This window comes from Eublepharis macularius, chromosome 11 (genome assembly GCF_028583425.1).
Source record: "Eublepharis macularius isolate TG4126 chromosome 11, MPM_Emac_v1.0, whole genome shotgun sequence".
In the NCBI taxonomy this organism is placed as follows: Eukaryota; Metazoa; Chordata; class Lepidosauria; order Squamata; family Eublepharidae; genus Eublepharis; species Eublepharis macularius.
The window spans coordinates 66,288,415-66,315,472 of record NC_072800.1 but is presented as its reverse complement, the minus strand read 5'-3'; the positions used below and the strand labels follow the sequence as shown (position 1 = coordinate 66,315,472).

General features: G+C 39.0%; 1 protein-coding gene across 1 annotated transcript; it reads right to left on the bottom strand.

The window, feature by feature from the left end:
• On the bottom strand, window positions 1-27,058 carry STAM (signal transducing adaptor molecule). The gene is made up of 14 exons (XM_054992134.1): window positions 26,890-27,058; window positions 20,183-20,267; window positions 17,376-17,451; window positions 17,203-17,298; window positions 16,377-16,523; window positions 14,022-14,112; window positions 12,873-13,065; window positions 11,613-11,707; window positions 9,258-9,346; window positions 7,624-7,711; window positions 7,297-7,351; window positions 3,691-3,844; window positions 2,553-2,728; window positions 1-1,259 (listed from the first exon to the last, which is right to left on the bottom strand). The coding sequence occupies exons 1-14, from the start codon at window positions 26,927-26,929 to the stop codon at window positions 1,019-1,021; spliced, it is 1,626 nt and encodes a 541-aa protein (XP_054848109.1). The 5' UTR covers window positions 26,930-27,058; the 3' UTR covers window positions 1-1,018.

Below are 27,058 nucleotides of genomic sequence, written 5' to 3'. Positions count from 1 at the left end.
AGAAGGCCACAAGATATTTAATGAAAAACACACAGCCAATCTGACAATTATGGCCAGTCCTTAACAACAAAACTTTAATACATGTAGTGTAACTCTTATTTTTTGTTCCAGTTTAAAAATGCTATTCACTCACAGCCAAAGTGTCGCATGTCTTTGGTGTGATCTCCACCGATCTACACAGCATACAGTTCAGCATTCAGGTGACACACACACCAAAACAAAAAAAAAAAGCATGGAAATGTCAGTTACATTATTTAAACAATAAAATGAACGGATCAGATGTGCTTCATGGTCCCATTTGTTTAGCAGCTTGCAAGTTATTTTGAAAATCACCATTATTCATAAAAACAGAATTTTCTTTGAATGCAGAGCGTTTGAAGTTCTAGACCCCTTACTTTGGTAGATAACGTCATCTAGTAGCACCAAAGGCTACAGAAGGCAGGACGCAATTGCATTCAATGTAATCAATGAAAACTAGGCAGTTCAGTTTCATGAGCATATCCATAGCCTGTAAGTGTATTTATGATACGCAGGTTAGAACCCTTGCCTACACTTTGAACAGACATCCTTATAAAATCCACGAACATGGTCCATCTGTTCATGATTAATAAAACAATAATGAAATTACTTAACACTGTTATATATTCACATGATCACCATAGTAATTCAAAACAGCCACTAACACAAACACACTATATGTACATAACATATATGCCACAACAGTTTGCCAAGTTGAGTCTTCACAAACTAGCCAGTTTCAGCTGACATAAATAACCTTGTACCAATGTTTAGGCATTTTAAAAGGAATTAAATGCCCTAAGTAGTTTAATTCCTTTGCAAATTTAAAAAAAAATTCTAAAAAGTCAGTGCAAATAGAATCATTAAACTTGTTCACCAAGAAAGATTCCTATTAAGCTGAGGATAACCCATGTTTAAGATATTAAAGGAATAAACTTATAACATTGTAAACTGCCTTCAGCAGAGTTTAGAGCAGATTAGGAATCCAAAGTCCTATATCCTATAGTAGTGCCTTCTGAGAATAATTAGTTTGTTGTGATGATGGAGGCTGTTGCTGTGATGGTGGTGGTTGGCTGCCTGGTGGTTGAGGCAGGGCTGAGGAGACTAAGTTATAGTTTGGCACCTGGGACATAGTTCCGGAATTCTGGTAAGCAGCAGCATCAGCGGCAGCCACTGGCGGTGGGCTGTATACTGAAGCTTGGCTAGAATATGTGCTTCCTGGAACAGAACCGACCATCGTGCTAGAAGTAAAATGGAAAAGAAAAATGTATAAACTGAAAACGTAGACAAAAATGTATAAGAAGAGTTAAGAGAAAATGGATCAGAATCTCCCATGGGGGGTGCGGGGGAGGGGGGGGAGAGACAAACCCATGTTTTCAAATTTACGGATAGAGAAAGCCTCAAAACACAAAACTATACAAATATAGCCCAGGGTGATAAGATTCAAATGGATGGCAGCAATATGAACAGAACTCTGCTTATACAACCAGGCGTTCACTGCCTCCTCCCACAATCCTTCCCCTAAACCGCTCTGGCGAGGCAAAGGAACATCAGCAATGCTATGGGATGTGAAAGGGGGAGCTGCAGCAAGTGGGAGGCAACTGGATCATCTCTTCTGTGAGTGGAAGAAGGATCAAAGTCAACTGACTTTTCTGAGACAACAAAGCAGATACTGCAGCATGTAAGACTTCTTAAGCCATTCCTGTAGGAAAACCAGTTTTGTTGCTCATCAAAAAGATTCAGTGTTTCCACCCTCAATAAACTAGTTCTCAAAGATCTTTATGGTTTCTGCTTCTCTGCATTTTCTGTGCTGCCACTGCTTCTCTTTTCTGCCACCCACCTTTTCTTTTTCAAGTATGAAATGCCATCTATTTAAGAGAAAACCTGGATGGGCTTATCAGAAGGTTTGTCCAACCACACAACAAGATCCACCAGCTGATTTTAGTACCACAACTACTACATGTTCTTGGCAGCAGCACAATGCTTTCAGCTACTTCACCGAAGGAACATCATGCATATTTCTATGATGGCAGTAGATTCAAGGTGACACCTCTTTAATGTGCAATGCTTTTCTAGGGTTTTTCAACATGTGGGAACTTGTGATCTAGCCACATGCAACCATATGTGACAAACTCTTCTCTAGAAATGTTTTTTTTTTAAATTAGATCATTTTTATACTGCCTTTCTATGAAAAACCATGCTCAGAGCACCTACCAAAAGATAAAGCAACTACAATACAAACAAAAAAATCAAAACATAAAAGCCACAGATGTCCTTGCTGCCAAGGTCTTATTGGGCTGGCCCCTCTGAGAAAGCTCATATTTAATGACACCATTTACAAAGAAGTCTTAGATATGCCATAAAATGCTTCTCATACTATGCACTCAAGCTCAAGTAACAGTTCAAATTGGAGGTCATACAACTGCCAAGCCTTGCATTCTATAAGAGGAGCATATTGCAGTTGCTATGAAAATGAATATGTCAAATGTATTGAGTCAAGATCAAATTTCAGTTATTTTAATTTCCACAATTACTTTGTGTAAGATGTCTGAACGGGCTGGCTAGGTAATCCTGAGCTTGCCGGTGGAGGAACTGTGCCTTGATTGAGAGATGGAAGTTGTTCTGAAGGAAGACTATAGCCTTGAACATGACCCATTTGTGCATTCCCTGCCACCAGATATGCATTACTCTGAGGTTGTCCTGGATAGACCTAAAAACAACATCCAAAAGACAGAGATAAACAGAGAAATACTCAATTTCCTTGTCAACTGGTAAGTTCATTACTTTATTCCACATTTATCCATGGAAACAGCATTACTTGAAAACATCTAGGGCTTTCTAAATTCAGTAAGTAAGCACTATTAGAAGACAGGTTGACTGATACTTTGTAACACTTCTTAGCGTGTAATAACAGTACAATCTAATTAGGATGTCCACGCTACCACTTGGGAATATAACTGTCCTCCCCAATAAACTCTGCATCCCTGAATAAAGAAACAGTAACAACAGAACAGTGTGAAGTAAGTGAAACAGAAAAGACTTTGGAAATTAGTGTTCAAAGGGATTGTAGTCTATGAGTACTACAGTATTCTGCTTACGGGCCAGGAGTTGTCAGTCACTACTGCACAAAAACATGCCTTACTGAGAGTCTCTCTATCCATTACTAAGTACCTAAGGAGGCTCAAGCACAGGGTTGTATGTACAGTCCTCAATTCACATGTAGGCTGTTCTTGCTCTGAGCATGCAAATGCTGCTTTCACAGGTGCTCCCTTTGTGTGACTCCATCTGCAAGTGATTCTGGAGGGCAAAGCACCAATTCAGTTCTGTTTTTGCTGCAAGAACAAAAACAATTTGACTTGCCAATTTGCAGTCCTTTAAGGTGTGAGAAAGTGTCAAGATCTGCATTTCAATGAAGGGATGTGGAGGGAACTGGGATAGTTTTAGCAGTTGAGGAGGAGCTGATATAGAACACCGGAATGTATTCACATGGAGCAAGCTGAAGTGTGACTGTGCTAGCGAGTACACGGAAAGTTGGAGGGGGAACATATGAAATGAGGTTCACCTGAGCATCCCTAGGCATTTCATAATGTGTAGAGAGACTGTAAGACTTTACCAATAAAATGTATCAGCACAATATGTATCACAGACCTCTAAAATATCCAAAATACATACCTGAGAACCAGAAACACCCGACTGTGCCATATAATACTGTTGATTTTGTAGTTTTGAATACATAGAATACATTGGATCCTCATTCATTAACTTGGTATATAATGAGAGTGCCTCCATCACTTTGACATTGAGCTCTGAGAGTTCTGAATGTTTCCTGAATTAAACATTTTGATGTAAATAAATATCCTTCCAATTAATGCAAGTATACAATTTTCATCTGCTGGCTCTCTGAATCATAGAAAATACTTTCATAACAAAAAAAAGTTTCCTGCAAATGAAGGAAGGGTAAAAATCAAGTAAAAATGTTCTAGGAGGGGGAGAAAGGGGAGGTCACTGCCTGACAAGAACTGTCAGAGACCTGCCATCCTATTTTTCAAGCACTTACAGAATACAAAGTGCTGTAGAGAGACACTTTGCATTTTATGCCAGGCAACCAAGCCTGGGAAATTTACACTGCTAAAAGGGCTCTGGAATCTATTTTGAATTACTAGACATCCCAGCAGCTGCTAGGAAGGACATAAAAACATCATTTTATCATATGGCAAAATTTAATGACCTTTTAAAAAATTGTACTCCTTTTGAGAAGTTACTACTAGACAAGTAGAGGACTTGCAAGGATTTGTGGAGAACATTTCATTTTCCCCTATACTATCATTCCCTTTTTTCCTTCTGCGCCCCCCCCCATAGCCTTTCCCCGTTTTCCTTGCTTCCCACTCACCTGCCCCCTTTCTTCAGTTTTCCCTTCTCCCCCTGGTGGCCTCTCCTCATGGCATGATAGTATGGTGCTGGTTGAGCCAGGCTGAGATATGTGGTGGGGAAACTGCAAGGACTGTAGGTGGTATTTCACTTTTCCCTTCTCTTCCCCACAGTTTTCCCTTTTCCTTCCCTCCTCCTGGCAGCCTCCGTATGTTCACTTTCCCCTATGTCCTTATCTCCGTCAAATCCACTAACTTCCAGAGGAGTTAGCCGTGTTAGTCTGAACTAGTAAAATAGAAAAGCGTCCAGTAGCACCTTTAAGACTAACCAACTTTACTGTAGCATAAGCTTTCAAGAATCACAGTTCTCTTCGTCAGATGCATGGAGGGTAAGAAGAAACTGGTCATATAAATACCACCTTATTCCAGAAACCCACCGACCAATACTTGTTATCTACATGCCTCCAGCTACCACCCTAAACATACCACTCAGTTGATTGTCTGTCTACAGCCAAGCCTTACATTACAATCATATCTGCTCCAGTGCTCTTGATCGGGACTCCCACTAAGAGATTTACAACAAGCATTTTTGGGGCTACAGTACCCACCTAATGAAGTGAGGAAACAAATCGACAGGGCCAGACTAGTACCCAGAAACAGCCTGCTCCAGGACAAACCTAAAGGAACTAACAACAGAACACCACTGGTTGTCACCTACAGTTCCCAGCTCAAACCCATCCACTGTATCATCAGTGACCTACAACCCATCCTGGAAAATGATGCCTCACTCTCACAAGCCCTGGGTGGAAGACCCCTCCTTGCCTACAGACAGCCCCCCAACCTTAAACGACTTCTCACCTACAACCATGAATCAGCTAGCAGAGTCACCAGCACAGGGACCAGACCCTGAAACAGACCCAGATGCCAGATCTGCCCTCATATCGACCCAGAAAATACAATTACAGGAACCAATGGCGTCAACTACACTATCTCTGGCTCTTACAGCTGCTCATCCTCCAACATGATATATGCCCTCATGTGCCAACAACATCTATCTGCTCTGTACAGTGGACAAACCAGCCAACCTCTGCACAAAAGAATAAATGGACATAAATCTGACATTAAAAATGGCAACATCCAGAAACCAGTGGGAGAACACTTCAATCTATCAGGACATTCCATCAAGGACTTAAAGGTCATTGGAGTTCAACGGAAACCTTTCAAAAACAGAATCCAACAGGAAGCTGCTAAATTGGAATTCCTACGTAAATTTGACTCAGTCAGGCTTGGATTGAATAGGGACTATGAATGGTTATCTCATTATCAGAAGCAGTGTTCCCGCTAATGTGAGCACGTGAGCAATCGCTCACAGATTCTGACTCCTCTGCTCACAGCTTCTCAGATGTAGCTCACAGATACTAACTCTCAGGCAGCCCCACCCTCCCACTCAGCCAGCATCAGCAGGTGGGCCCTATAGGGATGGAGCAGGGATGGAGCCTCATCCCACTTCTCTCCTCCCTTCCTGACTGTGGCTGGTTTGGCCCCCAGGGTGGTGCCAGAGAGCGCCTCCAGCCACTGCTGGCTCTCTAGCTGGGGAACAGAGCAGAGCTGAGTGATCGGGTCTGGCCTGACCTGTGCAGCCTGAAATCGCTAGGATCCCCTCAGCCCCAGAGAGTGGAGGAGAGGAAGTAGCGCCTCAGCCACCACCATGGTGAAGGTGTCATTTAACTTGGCCTTGGCGCAGAAGGAGGCTGGAGAAGTAAGCACTGACACACAAAAGCTCATCTTGAAATAAACACGCTAGTCTTTAAGGTGCCATTGCATGTCTGCTTTATTTTCCAGCAACAGACTAAAAAACTATCCCTTTGTAATCAGCATGGACATATCCATTTTTATACAGAAGTATACTCTGATTTTTGTGGCCCTTTCACCTAATGGCTTTTATTGTTAAATTGTAATTTTTTTTTAAAAGGAAGTGCACACAAAACTTTAATGAAAGTTGTTGTTTCGGCTCACAAAGTAGATTTTTAGCTCACAACACTGCAAAGCTTAGAGGGAACATTGATCAGAAGTAACTGATTTCATTATCAGAAGCTACTGTCTACTCCCCCTCCCCCTCCCCCTCTATATCTGACCAGTTTCTTCTTACCCTCCATGCATCTGACGAAGAGAACTGTGATTCTCGAAAGCTTATGCTACAGTAAAGTTGGTTAGTCTTAAAGGTGCTACTGGACTCTTTTTTTATTTTACTAAACAACTTATCTATCATCTGCCCCCCTCTTCATCTACATTTATTAATTTACTTCATTAATATACCAACTTTCTCCACAATGGGGACTTGGGTGAGTCATGCAATGGCCGAGGTGAGTCATGCAAGTCATGTGGTATCAAGTTGTCAAAGGCTAAAATAACCCTGGAAAAGATTCTGTCCCCTGCCTCTGCCTTTTATTGACAGAAACCAAGCCTAGAATACTAGCTGAACTGTTATGGTTGCCTAGCAAAAGCCACTGAGGGCCTCTGATGAACTCTACATGCAATCCTTTTATCATTTTGGGTGCTTTTTAAAATGACCCCAGGTATTTTTTTTTAGACTTTTCTGCAAAGCTGGGGCATTATTCGGGTGTATAGGAAGATCTGTTTCGTCCGTTCATAGCTCCAAACTCCAGATTTAAATATCCAGAGACCAAGGCCACTTGGCTATTAGTATATAAGATATCCACAGATTTACATGTGCAGAACAGTCAACTGTCTGATCAGTCGTCGGAAAGAGTTCCATAAGATATTATGATTAATAATAACAACCAACAGCTCTGATAATATGTCCATGAATTCTCTTTTTAAAGTGTTTGTGCACGCCAATCATAAATAATTTAAGACATCAGACCTTTCCCTATGAATGTCTAACCCTTACCTATCTATGTCTTCCAGCTTTTCATCAATGAGGGGTCCCATTTGATGGCACATTGCTAGAAATAAAAATTTAGATTAACTACTGTTAATTTCAACTATTTCTACAATAAAAGCTAGCATTGCAAGTTATGAAGATTATTTTTAAAATTTAAGAAAAGCAATTCAATAAAAAGAGACTAAATATTTACAGATTTTCAAGCAAAGTTTGATTGTGGATTTTGAGAGAAGACTGTTACAGACTTCAGTGATGGGGCTTTTGGGACTGCTCCCCTGCTCTCTACTTGCAGCTATTGGAGAATAGTGAACGAGAAGACATTTGGAAGTTTACCTTCAAGATGGATCAGCTCTGGGAGATCTGGCTGATCATCAGTTGGATCAGCACTCTGAAGCATCTGCAACAGCTGGTCCATTTTGTCCTAGAATGACAGACACTCTTTATTAGGATCCCAGGCTATGAGGAATTTGTTGTGCATGTTGGGAATTACTCCAGGAGTGCCAAATGCCATGAGCATGCTCAGTGGTGGTTTATCTTTACACGGTACACAATCCATCTGAAGCTGACTTTTAAACATCCCTTTTGCTTCAAGTGTGGCTTGCCAGAATTGTTTAAGAAATAAAACCAAAGCCCTGTTGGGCAGGCAGAACTAGTTATATTGTTTTTGGATTCTAGCCACAGCTATCATATTACAATCCCAATAAAAATCTTATCCCATATGCAGAATATGTATTGCTCTATGGTAAGAGCACCGCCATCATTAATGTAACTAGTATAGTAGATCTGACAATACCAGTGTATAATTTACAACCAGATTGTCATATACAGTAAATGAAAAGTCACTAATAGTGGCTGAAATTTTAATGACCTGATTAATTAAAAACCAAACAAATCTGCATAAAATTGCTTAGGGGTATAAAAATTTTTGAAGGAGAAAGCAACAAGCATCATCTTAGAAAATTACTACCTGTGAAACAGTGGTTAAAAACAACCTTTATAAAAACCTATGGTCTGATTATCTGGAGACACATTTTAAATTGATTAAACATTGCTGCTCTTATTAACATGCAACAACAGAAGTACTTTCCTTTCCAAGAAAGGCAGATGTATTATCTGACAAAAATAGTAAATTTTCATTTACAAGGTACACAAAAATAACTGCAAATGTTTCCAATCATTGTGTAAGCTTTTGCTGTTCTCCAGTCTTTAAAGTTGTATGCTCTTCTCTAACACTGGTTATACTAGCACCTCTACCACCTAGTGGTTCAGCAGACAATATTTATAAATCACAGAATGAATAATCAAAATTATAAATACATAAAAAGAGCTGCAGAATAATCTGATGTGTATAATAGCATGGTTCAATTAAAGCAGAACAGATTGTTAAAGAAAATTTCATAAAAATATTACAAATACATAGTCACATGCCCTCTTAAGAAATATTAAATTCATGTATTAAGTAATATCCTGAAAATTTATTCCTTTAAAATTACATATGCCACAAAGCAGGTAGTTGAGCATACTAAAATCCAGCCTACTAGAATGTTATAAAAAATGAAACTAAAGTCTAGAAACATCAGTGCCGATCTGAATTAATCTGAAACAGTGCTTCAAGAGGATGAACAATGTGAAAACAGCAAAAGAAGTATCCTTGTTCACTGTCTTCTTAAGAGAGACTTTTTTATTTTAAGGAGCATCTCTCAAACAAGACATACAGGTTGGGTTCAATGAAGGAGATTGTTGCTTAAGGAAAAGGCTACATTAAAAGAACTAATGGCTTCCAATTTCAGTTTTATATCTGTGAAGCAAGAACTCAAAACATGTTTTCTAAAATCTAGCAAGTTTCTGAGAAAGCACTGTTTTAAAGCTACACCTCCTTAGTATTTGCAACAGTTCATAAGAGTATCTCCAGTGTGCAAACTAGAAGGTTTTAAGGAGCTAGAGGATGTCTGAGACTTTGTACGTACTTCATCAATATAAACAGGTTCAGGCTCCGGTTCAATAGTTTCAACTTGAACTTCATCACTAAATTGTACCGTTTTCTTCTCCGTTTTCACTGTAAAAATATGTTTAGGAAACACTAAACAGCAAGATAACACTTTATAATAAAAATACTATAAGGTATGTTTAACCTAAGCATTTCGTCTCCAATGAATTATCTAATTACCTGTTCAGAGTTGGAATCTTCCCCAAAATTTGAAGAGTTAATCTAGCAATTTATGTATGAGTGTTTAAAACTTCCATTTCAGCAGTTCATTCCATTCATATTAACTCAATATGTATTTAATAATAGGCATAAAGTAGAGGAGGAAAGTAAAATTAAAATTAAGGAGTTGTCATCTTCATGTGCTTAGCCAGTCATATTTTTCATCCAATACAGTCTACTAGCCCAGCTTATCTTTTATTCAAACATTTATTGAGCTTATTATTACAATAAATATAGGGGATAAAATGACAAAAGCATTTCATTAATTAAAACTTGGCTTAGTTTTAAAACATTTTTAGGAACTACTTTGGAAATTTATTGAAACATTCAAAAGATGCCTGTAACAAGTCTTTGTTCAGTCTGACAACTCTGAATAAGACAGGTTTTAAATAAAATGCATCTGCATCTGAGGAAAATAGAAGGGCAAAGCAGCTGCCGACTGTGTATTTTAAATGCTTCTGAGCATCTAGTTATTACCCATCTAGCAAGTTTGAAAACAATAGTAATGAAATCAGCAGGTCTAGCAAGTATAATGCTGCTACTTCATGTGATGTTGGCTTACAAGTGTTTTAAAAGGGCTCACAGAATTACTAGGGGGTGGGCTGTTAACACCTTTCTTCTGTTCTTCTGATAAGCATCTGCTTGGCCAGGGTTGAAAACAGGATGGTTCTGAGAAAGCAGATGGATCCTGCTTTGCTCTAGCAGTCCTTGACTACGTACTAAGCATTTCTGGGTCTAGCAGTACCACTTCAGGACTGTACTTGCTACTCCCCCACAACTCACACTGCAGGAAGATGTGAATGGATGAAGTACAGATACCCTATATTAACTCTGATACATAACTGTGCAAGGGAGAAAATGGGATCAAAGAGATTTCTACACATTCAAAGAAGAGCTGGATTTCCATTATTTGTTACTTTTTCCTACAGCAAGAGGATCAGGATGTAAACGCAACACTTGCCCTAAATCTTACCTATAATATAATCCAAGAGGTGCAGTACTGCTTATTAAACATCCTACTTCCCCCTTTATATGTATAGCATTGGTACAGGATACACATACAGAATTTGCCTTCCACTATAACATAGTTCATTTTTCTCCTAGTGAGATCACAATTTCATTCTTGCTTTGATGCCTTTTCATTTGCTCTCACAGGAATCTCTTTACCCTCCAACTGAATTAGGTTCTTTCACATCACCCACTTCAACTGAAGAAAGATCCTTCAAACATTAACTAGATCAATAACTTAAAAGAAATAACCATTACATCTGTTTGCAAAGTGACCAGGGTGAATAAAAATCAATAATCTTTTTTTTTAATCAAAAAAAAATCAGATTTTTAAAATTTAAATTGGATTTTTTTAATAAAATGTTTTTGAGGAAAAATATATCTAAAGATAGTTTTCTATTTAAGAGACATTATAGCCCAAAGGTTATCATCATGAAATAAGAATTGGTTTTTAATTATGTGGCATGAAGTTGTATATTTATGCAATGTTTAAATTTTTTGTTAAACAAATTCCTTTAATCCATTCACAATGTCATTCTCTTTCAGAGGTTTCTGTAAGATTATTGGGCAATTTTTCTGTCTAGAAGATATTATCACAGATGCTTAGTTTTACAGTTCTCAAAACTGTGAATTTGTGTCTGCAGAGATCACACGTTTCTTCTTCACAGCAAAAAGGTTGTAAAATAAACATACACAGTTGAGAAAGACCTTAGTCCCATTGTTCCTTTGCAAATCTTTGAACACAGAACCAACCCCTTACCTCTTAAGTGCTAAGTTTCAAAAATTTCAATGAATAGAAGATTGTTGGAAGTAGAATAGATCTGCACAAGAAGCTAAGTATGACGAGTTTTTATGTAGAAAAGAATGAGTCTTTATGTAGAAAACTATGATTTAAATCTAGTCTTACTGACTAGTGATTTAAATCGTGATTTAAACCATGATTTAAATCAATTCTATTTAAATCAAATCCACCCTGAAAGTGACTTATAGACGTAAAGCCAGATGCAAAACCATAACACCAAGATCAGGTGTCCTGGGCTAGATGGTTTTTGCTTTGCTGCAACATAAGCCAGTGTATTTTTTTCTACATGAATATTATATTACTCACTCATTTCTGGTTCAGCAGTAAGATCAGCAGTTACAAAATTAGAAGGAAATAATCCAATCCCTTGATGAGTTTCACCTTTCCACCAATTTGGATCACTATAGATAAGAAAACAGTAGAACTACTACACAACTGTGTGGTTCTGGTTAAGACGTGAAAGACTAAAATGCTAAAAATCTCAAGCAAATTCAACTTCTAGTATCCATCACAAAGGATCGATGTTAACAGTATTCACAATCATTCGAGCAGGTACCTCAGACAAGTATATCCTCTGAATTTCTACAGTTTCTTTAAGATATTCAGAGTTAGACATCAGAGGACACATTCAGAGTAGAAAGTTAATTGCAGGTTCACAACCCAGATAACAGAACATCTTAGCTTTGTGATCCCAGCAGGGGTTCAGGATCTTCAAAGAAAAAATTCCTTCCCCTTTAGAAACAGACCTTTAGAAACATAAAACGTTTTTCAAAAACAATACAATGGACAACTGTTTGAAAGAAGTCCATTGGAAATGCAAAAATCCTTGGGTATGATAAGTAGAGATTTTTGGATTGTGGCCCCCAAATATTTTTAAGAACATTTTTATTTTTATCTATGAACAAGATTTTTATCTTGCCATTCTGCCTTCACAGGACCACCAACGCCCTAACAAATTTTAAACATACAAATTAAAATATCACCTTAAAAGCCATTAAAACCGACACAGAAATCACTAAAGCAATTTAAAAGCAGAATTTAAAATAGATACAAAAGATAAAAACGGGGATCACTAGGAATGCCAAGCAAACCAAAAAAAGGTCGTCATCCAACGGTGGAAAATGGCAGCAGACAGAGTCTGCAAATTAAGCTCAGAGTCCAAGTATAATTAGGGAACAGATCAATGATGCTTCAATGCACTCATCCTAAAACTGCTTTCCAGCCCCTCAACAAAAAAGAAAAAACTATGTATTAAATATATATACTTTTAAAAGAATTTGCAAGTTCTCAGTTTTCTTCCAACAGAAGTATCAAGGTTCCAAAAGGAGAATAGAAGCATACAATTCCACTGTTAAAGTGAATCTTAATATGGAACTGAATTCTGATCAACTCAAAGTGAAATAAAAGTGACAAAGACAAGCAGCACTATGAGGTTTAAGCTGTAACTTTGCACAGTATAGAAATCTCGCTGTAGCAAATGCAACTAACAACTATATAACCTGGGCACAGAACTGCAGCATCAGCATTTTATCTGCTTTCGTCAAAGTCCTCCTTTGCAACAGTTACCTGTCATCAAGTACAGTGATAAGTTCTCCTGCTTTAAACGTTAGTTCATTATCTTCAGCAGCTTCAAAGTCATAAATAGCACGAACTTTCCGGCCTTCATGTTTATGATTTGTCAGGAGACTTGAGGTGCTTGGATAAAGACCAGAAAGTGGAGGTTGCTGTTGTCTTTGTTCTTTCAACGACAATTCAATAGCTGCCAAAGAGAACACAATTCAGTTTTGAAAATAAAATGTAAAAGGTTTTGCCTTTCTGAATTTCAGCTGCTCTAAGAACAGCTGGAGAAGCTTCTAGTTTTTAAAGTGAAGTTTAATAAGTACAATTGCAGAGGGAATCATGAAGATAGGCTGCAACTTTTTGCTAAAGACAGAAAATAGAGTGACAAAGAGCTGATGTGGGATGAGGATTCATTCACTATAAACATGACTAACTGGACTGTGCTATTCTCTCTCTGTTCTTAATCTACTGATTTATTATTTACTTCATTTATACCCTGCCTTTAACCCCAATGGGGATACAAAGTGTCTTGCATCATTCTCATACCAATTTTATCCTCACAACAACCCTGTGAGGTAAGTTTCTCTGAGAGTGTGGCTGGCTCGAGATCATCCTGCAAGCTTCCATGGCAGAATGGGGATTCACACCTGGGTTCCCAGATCCTTGTCTCAAACTAACCACTACACAAAACTACAGTGCCCACCATCTAGACCCCTAATTTAGGTGCACACAAATGCTTCTCTGCCAATCATTCTGAACACCAGTCCTCTACATGAAATCACTCCTCTTAAAATGTGTACATTTCAGCAACTGTTTATCTCATGGTGTCTACAACCATGTGTGTGTGTGGGGGGGGGGCAGAGAAATACTGCTTGGGGTGAAGAAAGTAAAGTCCTGCTCAACAAGTGTAACTAGGAGAACAGATCTTTCAACTGTGACGTGTTTCGCTCCCACGGTCCTCTCTTTCCATTTTCTTATACAAGCAGCTTTAAAAAAGTACCAAAACAACCTGTACAAAGCATAAAAACCTGTTTAACAGGTGTCCAAATCTATGTGATCTAATCCAATTGCAGAATCAGATTTTTTTTAATTACAGAATTCGACAAGTTCAAGTTGTGAGCCTTTATCATTTAAGTACTTTGGCTAACAACCTACCTTTAGCGAGATCTTCTTCCTCTTTTTTGTTTGCAACTATTCCAGGATCTTTGGCTACCAGAGCTGGGCTTGCCTTTGCTTGTTCTGCAGCCTAGTCAAAGGACATATAAAGGAAGTTAATACAAAATTCAGTGCAAACCATTAAATAAGAAACAAGCCGGTTAGAAAGCTACCTATCTGGATTCATCTTTATAAGCATTATACTGTAATGCATGCTGTTACAAACAAAAAAGTCACAGCCACTGCACTTTTGTATGGATTTTTAGATCTCAGCATGTCAGCTCACACAAAGATCTAGAACGCAGTTTACAATGGAAATACACATGGAGGCCTTCTTAGCAGCAATTCCTCTGCTATGTAGCTCCCCTCTCACTCTATTTACACCTCCTTCTACAAGTCTTCCAGCACCATCTGAAGACTTATTCCAGAAAACTGTTAAGTTGAATCATTGTTTTAACCCTGGTTTTCATGGATTTTAAGAGCTGCTAGTTTTATATGCTGTCAGTTTTTATAGTTTGACTATATTTTGTTTATTTTATCTATTTTTATCTATCTATTCCTCATTGAGATCCAAGGCAGATTACAACAGTGTGAGTAACAATATATATAATCAACAGCTAGGACATCCATTGAGCAAAGTACAATAATGAACACTATACAGGACATTCAAGGAAACAGATACAATACAGAATGATAGCAGAAAAACTATTAAACAAGCATAACGCTGAACACAGAGATTAAATCTGTCTGAAACAACGCAAAACTAACTTTTGTGGCATGTTTAGCGGTATGAAAACTTGCTAGTAAGCAAATATTTACATCAGAAGACAGTATCCAATGGCATAGCGTTCAATTTCTATATCGCCCTTCAGAACAACTTAACACCCACTAAGAGTGGTTTACAAAGTATGTTACTATTATCCCCACAACAAAACACCCTGTGAGGTGGGTGGGGCTGAGAGCTCCTAGAAGCTGTGACTGACCCAAGGTCACCCAGCTGGCATCAAGCAGAGGTGTGGGGAATCAAACCCGGCTCTTCGGATTACAGACCCACCGCTCTTAACTGCTACACCAAACTGGTTCTAATTCTAACTAATTCAAAACTGGCTCTAATACTAATTCAGATGTAATGCAAATGAACAATGGCTTTTTGAAGTGACCTGTTGTGCGTATGTGATGACAACAAAGAAACTGCATTAGAAGCAGTGATGAGAAATTTTTGGTGCAAGTGATAATACAGGATTTGCTTGAAAATTCTTTGAACATTTTGTAGATAGCTAGTTTATTAATGATAGTTGAAACAAAAATAACAATAGTCACATCTATTTTGCTGTCATACATTAAGTTTTAAGTGCAGGACTTAAGAGATTTCAAATAGTAAATGAAATTTCCAAAAGCAGACTATTGAAAAATCAGCTCTCAATAAATTCCACCTATGCCAGAGGTTCAATGTCCTCAGGTGATACAAAGCCCTGTTATACAACGATTAATCTAGACATCCTTCTGTTGAACCTCTCAGTTAAAGTTCCTCCAGGTTAAAACATGCACATTTGTTTCTGTAGTGGCATATCACTTGTAAGAAATTTTATTCAGTGTGAGAAATCATCATAGTTCAGCAGAAAGTGGCCAAAAGACCAGATATTATCAAGCCCAACCCAGCTTGATCGAAAGGGTCCTTCTACATCCAAGACAATGTAATATGAACACCACATCTTTACCATTATCTTTAAAGCAGAAACAAATTCTTTTACATATAGGTTGTACTTGGCACTGAAATGAACAAAATAACCAAAAAAGTTTGGGAACTGGGACTCCTCGTTGGCATTGTAGATCATTGGTAGATTTCTGGATTGGAGTCATTGCAACTCAGGCCACTGACACTACCACATGAAACTGGAAACTGAACAGATTGGAAGTACTTTAGTTGTATTACTTTTAAGATACTCTCATGAGTAAAGAAGAACAGAAACATTGGTGGGCTGACATTCTGAACATCTGAGAGGCCACATACAGCACCTATACATTGCATTAGTGAGATTTATGAAACATTCAGATCATCATCTACATAAATCAAATCCAGCACTCCCTGCTTTGGCATACAATTCCTTAGTTTTGGGGTACCACAAGAATACTCAAAATGAAGGAGCTGCTGTTGGATGGTGCAGGAGGAGGGAGAGAACAAAAGCTTTACTGGGCACACTGAAGCTATCTGTTCATTTCTCAAGGGTCTGCTACAAGAAAGAATGAACAATGACTGTATTTAAACTGCAGAGTAGGGAACTAGCAATATGAAAGACTTTGGGATATTACATTGTTCCCAGCTTATGTACAGCTTTTGCCATATTAGCTTGTTACCTGTGAACCAATAACTGGAAACGTAACACCTTGCTCCTTCAGATTTTTTATCATAGCAGATATCAGACTAAGTTGAGGGTCATTTTTGAATTCATCTGTCCATTCCACCATGAGGGCTTTTAATTTTTCACAAACTTTTGGATGACCCTGAAACAAGGATAAAGTATTATTTTCAGCTTCCAGCTTTCAGGAAACACATACATAGTTTACGTTAATTTATACCAAATTCCCAGAACCAAATGCTCCCACCCCCACCTTAAGATGATCAGAATTTTTTTACAGAAAATTTTTACAGACACAACCAAAGCATGGCCTTGTGAGAGCCAAATTCAAATCAGTTTTTGGAAAAGGCTTCCTATGTGTTGTATTTCTGGACACAACTGAAATTTAATATTAAAGGTTCTAAATCAGGTTAGATTTCATGTACCAGAAACATTGGCTTCTTCCCCTACATGCTTTCATGAAAATTAAGAATTACAAATGCCATCTAGACTCAATATTCAAAAGCTGAGAGGCAGGAAAGAGAATTGCGCTCACAGCTGGGCCCTCCTTTCCTCTGGAAAGTCACTAAAGCCCATGTATTTTCTGAAGGCAATAAAAGCCTAGGTCAGGAGTTAAGAAAGGGAAGGAAGAACATTCTACCCACATCATTTTTTCTTTCTTCAAACCTGATTGGTATCCTTATCTCTCAAGTCAACTTTTACAATCATTTTATCCACACTTGCATACTACATATTTAAGCATCTCTCAATTTCTTTATGGTTCTTTCTTCATGCTTCATTTAAACCAGTATTACCGAATTTTAAAAGAATTTTAAATACATTACCTTATTTAATACGTTGCTAACTTCACTAGCAAACTCTCTTGAACATACTTCTAAATGAAATATTTTACCACAGTTTGAAACGCATGCTCCGAGAAGCTAAAAAGAAAAAAAAAGAAAATGAAATATTCGATAATACAATCTAGAATGTTAAGACCTTTTGAAAAACCACCTACTGTCAATGCTTGCATAGCAACATGAGGATCCTTGTGATTCACTCTCTTCATAATAGCCCGAAGACAGTCCTTAGGCCTAAATAAATAAGATGAATAGTTTTTAAAATACCCTAGCACAAACCACAATGCTCATTAGAAGGAAAAGAATTGCCTTTAAAAAGAAAATTAATAACAACTCTGTAACCATTATTGAATAAGTGACAAAATCTTCTTTCACAATCTAATATTTAAGATTATCATTTAAATTGTACACACAGTAATTGTACACACATTGTACACACAGTAATTCGTTTCTCAGTAATTACTCCATAAATCTACTTGCCTACTTCCCCAGTATGCATACTTCCTTCCCCTCTGGCAAGTACCACATTCACAGCCTACTGATGCCTTTACAAAAGTTCTAGTATGGAGGGAAAACTCTCCACAGAGACCTGTGGAGGGGTGTGTGTGTGTGGAGGCACTGTTTCTCTCCATCAGAGAGGAACGAGGAGAATGGCACTGTTGGTATTTCCTTAGAAAGCAAGGACGGTCAGAGGCAACCACAAATAATTGCTGGTTAGTAAGCCACACCAAAATTTGTAGATCCCTGCTTAAAGAATAGTATGGAGGGGGGCAGAGCAGTGATGGGTGAGAAGGAAGAATACCAAGGAAGAGACAGGCAGAGCACCAAGGAGGGGCTAGGGTGTCTTGGTGTGGGAAGTACTTCCAGGAGGAAAAGAAGGAAAAGGGTAAAGGAAGCGGGCACTGAGCACCAACATAGCATTCAACACCCTCTTCCTCTTGCTGCCAACTTCTTTCCACCTGGTGGAGAGGACAGAGTGGAAAGGACAGACTGAGGAAAGGGTGGGGGAAAGAAGGAGGCTGTGGAAGGAGAAAGATGGGAGGGGAGGGCAGCAGTAGGAAGCAGGGGTAGAGAATGGTGGCTGGAGTGTGTATGTATCAGAAGCCAGAGGAGAGTTTTCCTGAGAGTTTCTCACTGGTCTTCACTTGTACTCTATAAAATGGCAAAAAATATGACATCACTTATTATTACTTGAATCAACTTCTATAAAAATAAAGTTTATAATATTTTGTATTACCAAGAACATAAAACAGGAGGACAAATAAGAAGTTCAGAGAGCAGGGTTGGATGCCAACATTTCAGCCATTTCAGACCATGTAAGTTTCAGCATTTTAAAAAGGATGCAAGGAAATACTTACAGCTTAAATGGTACAGATATTGTTGATGACATTCCTGTAGCACAGGTTGTGACACATTATCACCAAGGGACATTTTATAGATGTAACAAATAGCTACTGTGTTCCCTTAAGTTCAGAAAAGCAGCTAAACATAACTGTTACATTAAAATATGTAAAGGGGTAGTATATGGAGCATGCAGTCATGCCAGTGAGGATTTTCACTGTTTTCGCATACTACTAAATGACAAAATACCCACAGTTAGCATTTATATTGCTATTTTTAAGAAACTCCTTTTTAAAAATCTACTGTATCTTTGATTTCACTTTTACCCAAAGCACTGATATCCAGCAACTGAAGGGATCTCTAGTTTAAGTTACACTGCAGCTTTAGGTAATCTATATTTGGTTGTGTCTATGTTTTACAAACCTCCACATCATACTTAGCACTACTAATTATAGAAACTGCTGCCACACAGCACAGTCATTTTACACTATACAAAAAACTGTGAACTTGCCTTGTTTGAAGGAGAAATTACTATTAAGTTTTCTATAAAAATAAGTGGAAGGAATGCTGTTTGGAACAAGAGATTTTCCTTACATTATACTTGAGTTAATAAATGTAAGAACGTCCAATAAAAATGTAAAGAAGCACTTCCAAGAGAACTGAAATATTTTAAAGTATTATCATTATCTATTAACACTGGAAAGGCTAGAATTTACATCAACAAATTTCTCATATTACTAGTCTGTATTGTTCTAATATACTGTATATTGTTCTTTGACTGAAAATTCATCAATTAAATGATACAAGCCTATAGTTATTACAATAGTACAAAACTAGTGTTTTGTAACCAGAACTGTGTAAATTAAAGAATTTTTTAACCAATCTGAATTAATCAGTTTGAATATTACAGTTTGAGCTACTGGGCTGATACAAAAGTAGTTGAATCTTGAGCACACTCTATAAAAATGTTGACTGATGTGCTGAACTACACTAACAAAATACCTAACTGAATAATTTTAAGAGGACTTATTCATAGACTCCTTTATATTTTAATCTACTTTAGTAATCAAGCTACAAAAAATCACTATGAAAACTTATGACATAAAACTGTATTAAAATACCACCTGTATCTATAGTAATGATTGAGAAATTTCAGCTAGCCTGTTCTGTTGTTGCAAGGTAATTTGGATTAGCTTTCTCCATAACTTCCATAAACTACAACAGAACACAGCCGCAAATGCACAGCTCTATATCCCAGAAGACAAGAAAATTTAAATAGTATCAAGTTACACTTCTAATAGAAGTAAAGACTGAAGTGTCTTATCTATAACATTTAAAAAATATAGTACATGAAATCTGTAGTAAAAACAGAATACAATATTAAATGCCTATTGCAATATTCAACAATGGAAGATTCTACATTAAACATAAGAGTATCTCAAGTGCACTTCAGATTTCAAGTATCTCTAACAAAATGGATACTATGTATGCTACTTGGTGTTAACTTTTCTAGTCCTCCTCTGTAACTGCCCTGTGTACTTCGATACTGAATTTCTACAAAACAAACTTGCAAGGATAATTCTACTTTTCCCCCTTCAAAATAAAATCATACATTTACACGTACCCGGTTCGTGACTGTCCAACTTTATCACAAATATCTAAGATCAGTCCCCAGTCTTCTGCAGTATTCATCTCACTGGTTGCTTTCTCTTAAACAAACAAAAACAAACATTAATACACAGTTCTGTTTTGTTTTTTAAAAAAACCACTATTTAAACAGCACAGAAACCAATGCACTCAGATTTTAACAGATATAGTCTACTTTTAATTAGGCACATTAAAGCATTTTCAGACCTCACCTATGCAGGCTTAACAGAAAGTTGTGTCAAAAAGCAGGGTGAAACAAAGTGACAAACAAACTTCCAGTTTTAAGGCAGGTGACTATGTTTAACAGCAGGGTCTCATTACTCAAGAGATTTGCACATCAGCTCAAGTCAACACTTTCTACTGCAGCCACTGATGCAGGCCAGCAACAGCAATCTACTTTATTATATGCATGTCATACCAAATTCTCTGCAATAGACATCTTCACACTCGCAGAACAGTAACATGCTGCTTTATCAAATCTCAAAATTTGGGGGGGGGGGGAGACACCAGCCTGTTATAACCATGCTTAATTATATGAAAAAGCAGAAGTTGGCAATTTAAGATCTAATGGTGATGTTGAGCTTCTCAATTTCCCTCACATAACTGACATGGCATTCTGCCATGCAATGGTTATTTTGGGCAAAGAAAGGCTGTTCTGTAGAAAATTTCCCCTACATTTTGATTTGGGCAAACTGAATTTGTTTGAGCCCAGGCTCAATAAAAATAGAGCGCAGTTACCCCACATACTTACCTGTGTGGTTAACTGCTACAAGCCTCCTGTGTTCCATTTCCTAAGTTTATCTAACAAGGGAAACTGAGGAGGTTTCCGGCTTGTGAGAAAACTTGGGGTTCAAAGGCTCTACTGTCAGGTGCAGTAACAGAGAGAGTTGATAACACTGAACCAAGTACCTCCCCCCTCAGTCCTGAAATTCAGGACTGAATGGGGAGGTACTAATATCCAGGCCTCTTGGAGGACAGGTGATGTGCCGGAAGACTGGCGGAGGGAAAATGCCATCCCAATCTTCAAGAAAGGGGAAAATGACCATCTTGAGACGTACAGGCCAGTCAGCCTGACCTCTGTCCGAAGGAAGATACTCAATCAGATATTAAAAGCATCTGACGGACAACATGGTGATACGGGTACATCAGCATAGATTTGTCCCCAACAGGTCCTGCCAGACCAACCTCATCTCCTTCTATTATCAAGTGTCAGGCTTACTGGATTGTGGGAATACGGTCAATGTTGTTTATCTGAATTTCAGTAAAGATTTTGACAATGTTCTTCATGACGTTCTGATGGGTAAACTGGTGGACTGTGGACCGGACTCTAGGATGTTTAGATGGATAGGGAAGTGGCTGGATAACTGCACCCAAAGAGTAGTTGTCAATGGCATCACATCTGGTTGGAGGGAGATTTCCAGTGCAGTGCCACAGGGCTCGGTCCTGGGCCCAGTGCTTTTCAAAATATTTATAAATGATCTGGATGAGGGTGTGGAGGGATTACTCATTAAATCTGCCGATGACACCAACCTGGGAGGAGCAGCAAACACCCTTGAAGACAGGGATAGAATTCAACAAGACCTGAACACACTGGAAAAGTGGGCAGATTTGAATAAGATGTGATTTAACATGGATAAATGACAGGTTCTCGATGTAGACAACAAAAATGCAAAGCATGCATACTGGATGAGGGCTATACTTCTGGGTAGCAGTGTGTATGAACAAGATCTTGGGATACAGGTTGACAGGGGAAATATGAGTAGTCAGCAAAAAAAAAGGTGAATGCAATCTTGGGGTGTATTAATAAAGGCATAACATCCAATTCACAGAATGTCATCTTCCCACTATATACTGTTTTGGTCAGGCCCCACCTGGAGTACTGTGTGAAGTTCTGGAGGCCTCATTTCAAAAAGGATGTGGACAAACTGGAGCAGGGGCAACCAGCTGATCAGGGGAGACCAAGCCCAATGAGGAAAGACTGAGGGACCCGGAAAAGTTCACTTTGGAGAAGAGCAGACATAATTGCTCTCTTTAAGTATGTAAAAGGCTGTCACTTAGAGGAAGGGAACTGTTCCTGTTGGCATCAGAGGATAGGACTCACAATAATGGGTTTAAACTACATGAGGGAAGGTACCAGCTGGACATAAGGAAAAACTTCTTCACGTAGAGAGTAATTCAGTAGTGGAATTGGCTGCCTAGGGATGTGGTAGGTTCCTCCTCATTGGCAATCTTCAAGGAGCGGCTGGACAAATACTTGTCAGGGATGCTTTAGGCTGTTCCTGCATTGGACTGGACTGGATGGTCTGTGAGGCCCCTTTCAACCCTATGATTCTAATATTTAAACAATTATATTAGCACACAGTTTCATATCAATGACATCTCAGTAAAGATGTTTTCTTAAGCTACTGAAGAAACTGGAAGGTAACAAAAAGGTGTCAAAAACGAAAAGAAAAACACCTCATTAGAAACAAAACCATCTCAAAATGTGGACATTTAAACTTGAAGACAAATGATGAGAAAATTGTTGTTTGGCAGTTAAAACTATGCCGGCCTAAAGACATACTAAAAACCAGCAGGATTTCCATGTAACAAAATCAGCATTGAAGATTTGCTTGCTGAATATCCATTTACAGAGGAAATTAAATATTTTGTAAGGATTAGTTCTTGCTGTAGGTTTCACCCCCTGCAATTCTTAATTGTACTCAACCTTTAAAGCAACAAACATGCTTAGTCCTAATGTGGCTGGGTATATATGTTTTTGAAAGTTAAAAAATATTTTCTGCATAAGAAAAACCTGCTTTGTCTGTGGGTGAATTATTTTCACTATCTTAGCAACAGGCTTTTAGACATGAAGTTTGTTATTAGAGAGAACAAGCCACCCTCTGCTGGTCCCCAGTTCCTAGTACATCTGCTTTCTAGGCCCTGACTTTCTCTTTACCTCCTCCTCCTGTTCCTCCTTCCCCCGCACATCTACCACCACCGCCTCACTTGCTCACTCACTCTACCTCCTCCCTCACTGCCGCTACCATTGCAAAGTTGCCTGCCCACTTGCCAACACCACCTCTTCCCAACCACCTGCCTGGCTTGCTCACCACCCAAGCAGCAGTGTGTCACTCCCTCCCTGCTCCTCCATTCTTAGCTGTCTTGCTCGTCCACACGGCCTCCTTTCTTACTTGCCTGCCAGTCTGGCTTGGCGACGTCTCCTCTTTCCTTTCCTGTGGCCACTGCCATTTTATGGTATTGCTAAGAATTCCTCAAAATGCCAGCCAAGAATAATCCTCCCGTTAAGTTTTTAGGGGTTTTTAAAAGTTCTCTCCCCCCCCCCCCCGCATTTTTGGATATTTCCCCATACTTTGTAGAAAAATCCCATCTCTGCTCTATACATGGCCCCATAGTGTGGATTTTTGATACACGTCCTGGAGTAATGCTGAAACAACAATATTTGTGGGGGAATAAAGAGAGTTTCCCTATTCTCATCAGTGTTCAAAGCTTGCAAGGCAGATCAGATAGCACTGGACATGCTGCTCTACAAGAGTAACAGCAAATCAGCACAACAGTAATAGAACGGCTGCACATATTCTCTCATCTAAATAATTTTTCACAAGCGTGCCAAATCTTTACTTAATTTCAGCACGGTATTTCACACACAATATACTTGTACTATAAAGCGCTAATAATATAAGGCACCTTATGCTGCTTCTCGACTCTTTATCAGAGATACTAGGCAAGAGTCAGTGTGGTGTAGTGGTTAAGAGTGTTGGACCAGGATCTGAGAGACCCAGGTTGGAATCCCCACTGTGCAATGGAAGCTTTCTGGTTCACCTTGGGCCAGTCACACACTCTCAGCCTAACATATCTCACAGGGTTGTTGTGAGAATAAAATTAAGGCGAGGAAAATAAAACAAGCTGCTTTGAGTTTCCATTGGGAAGACAGGGTATAAATGAAGCAAGTAAAATCTTGTCAGTTCTCAGAAGCTAAGTAGGGTCGGCCTTGGTTAGTAATTGTATGGGAGACCTCCAACGAAGTCCAGGGTTGCACAAGCAGGCTATGGCAAACCACCTCTGTTAGTTTCTTGCCATGAAAACCCCACCAGGGGGTTGTCATAAGTCAGCTATGACTTTAGGGCACTCTCCACCACCACCACCACCACCACCACCACCACCACCACCCCTCAGATATTCTGAAGAGTTTCCAGACAAAAGTAATCTTCAATACAATGATTCTGCTGTGAATTAGGACTTTTAAGCATGCTCTGAGTCCAGTACAATTCACCTAGGAGACCGCCACCATCACCCTGTTTTGCCTAGGGCATCAGCAGTACATTAACGTATAAATTAGTGGCAATAAGTCAAGTGCTAGCATGGCTTGTTACTTGTAACAAAATAAATATTTGCTGAAGTAAATGTTATACATAAAGATAGACATAAGGAACAATTAGGGACCCAAGAGTAATGTCACAGAGCACAGCTGCTGCTACCATAGAACCTGAAATGCTTGACAGACTCCAAAATAGAATGGAACAACAAAAGAAGCAAAAATGGAATGTGTTACATACTGCTATATTGTTTACATATTGGTACTCTTAGTAAGAAAATATATTAATTTATACTATTATATAATGTCACACTACTAATATTAACTCCAAATTATTGCTGTTATTAATCATCAGCTTCATTATAATTCAGCATCTTAAGGGGTAGGCATGGTGTCACAATTATGTTGAAGACTTCCAGTTTAGAGAACTATAAGCAGGGAACACATAAGGACTTGCATGGGGCATCTCATTTCCCCTCCCCGTTATTTCCTCTCTCTCTTCCCTGAAAGCCCCATTATCCTCTCCCTTTTATTCCAACATTCAAGCTACATTTATCTATCACCTTATCTTCAGCTTTCCTTCCTTTTCTCCCCCAGCAGATTCTACCTGGAAAAACTATAGCCCAGTTTGACCAGGAACATTTAGAGTTTCATTTAAGGCTTCCAATTACACTCGGCAGACACAAGAAAAGGCACATTAGAATGTCATCAAGTAATGTTTGTTCCTCCAATGAACAATGACATACCCTGCTTCTCAGCTGCCCAAGAGCATTTGTCTAGGACCTGCTTTGCCTTTATTCCATCAAGCCTACCCATCCAGATTTTGAGACTGGCACCTGTCCATGGGCTTCCCTTTACAGAAGGGAAAACACTTGAACCTAGAAATCCCAGTTATTTGAAAGGGCCCCAAGAAGACACTGGCAGAGTAATCTTTTTTGGGGGAAAGAGATAGAAGGGATAGGACAGCCTTGTAGGAGTCTGAGTCTTACTCCCAATCTTCTTGCAAGGAAATCTTAGTGGGAAAACATCAGAACAGGCCCCCAGGGACAGACTACTGAACTACACACATCAGTCTGACAAAACAAAATACTTATTTTCTAATTTCTTCACTACAGCTCTTTCTGAAGGAACTGTTTTCCCTGGATGTCTTCATACCTGGTTATTTTACACAATAGCTATTTTACATTAATACTTTGCTATGGTTTCTATCCAAATAGTTAATACATTAACAGGTGACAAACATCCAATTGTTTGTATGAATCACTGATGACTCTCTGTACATAAGCACTGAAGACAGTCAGTAATGGGCAGAACAAAGTCCAACTTATACCTAACAAAAAAAACTTTCCTGCTATAGCCTGTTCTCAGCAGAATACAACACCCTAAGCCCCCTCACACCCAATATAGTTCCTTCCAGAATCTAAATATCACTAACCACACTCATAGTACTTAATAATGGCTCTAATCTTTTACATTAGCTCCCATTGAGCTAAAAGAAGATTCTAACAGATTGCCATAGGGAAAAAAGACAATCTTGAGGAAACCAAGCAGTGTGTGACTAAGTATATCACAGTCCTTACAAGAGCACTCACATGTTCGTAGACATACCTTTTTGCTACGTATTAATTTTTTTTTAAAAAAATCACAGTTGGGAGTCAATGAATGGCTGGCAGCTCCAAACTGTGCTATAATCAATACTCTAAATAAATTATAGTTCCACACAAAATGCAGAGATTATAAAAATAAATAGGTATACCACCTTTAAGCCCATAAAATCAGTTTACAATAAAAGCACGGCAACCTGTTATAGACAGAAACCATTCATCAAAACTGTATGTTCACTTCATGGTACCACCTTCCAGACAGGAATTCTGAAGCAACCCTAAGAGAAAGGCCGCTGGATAAGGATAGACAAGGAACAACAGACATGGAGGAAAAGATGAGAGATCGCAAGTATCCTATTGAAACTGCAAACATAAATGGCATCAGGAACGGTTTGTTAATAAGCTTGTCATTTTTTGTCTATCAGTTAATACACAAAAAAACTGAAAGTAAAAAGGGAAAGAGTTCTCAGAGCAGCTTGTTTTTATAAAGGCTATAAGCTCATCCAAGACGACAAAGGGAAAAAAGCCACCCACCCCACCCCCAGTGCCGTCCAGGCGGACATATGGAAATAGGAGCGACGGGACAAAGGCACATTCCCGTCCCGGGCGTGTGTTCGTGGAGGGAGGAAAGGGAGCCCAAGGAGGGGGGGGGGAGAGGCAGCCACTCTCTACCCCCCGATGAACGGGCTGACTGGAAGGGAAAGGGGAGACGCACCGGGTGGGGCCTGGAGGGAAGGACTCTGCCTGAGCCAGCCGGACACTCACCCACATCCTGGTCGAAGGGGTTGCTGGTGAAGAGCGGCATCTCTGAGGCGGGGAAGGAGCGAGGCTTCGCCGTCCCCCTCCGGGACCCTCTGGGGGAAACAAACAGCAACAAACGACTCGGCGCAGTGACGGCGCAAGGCCCCTCGGCGGCTCCGGCTCCGCCCGTCGC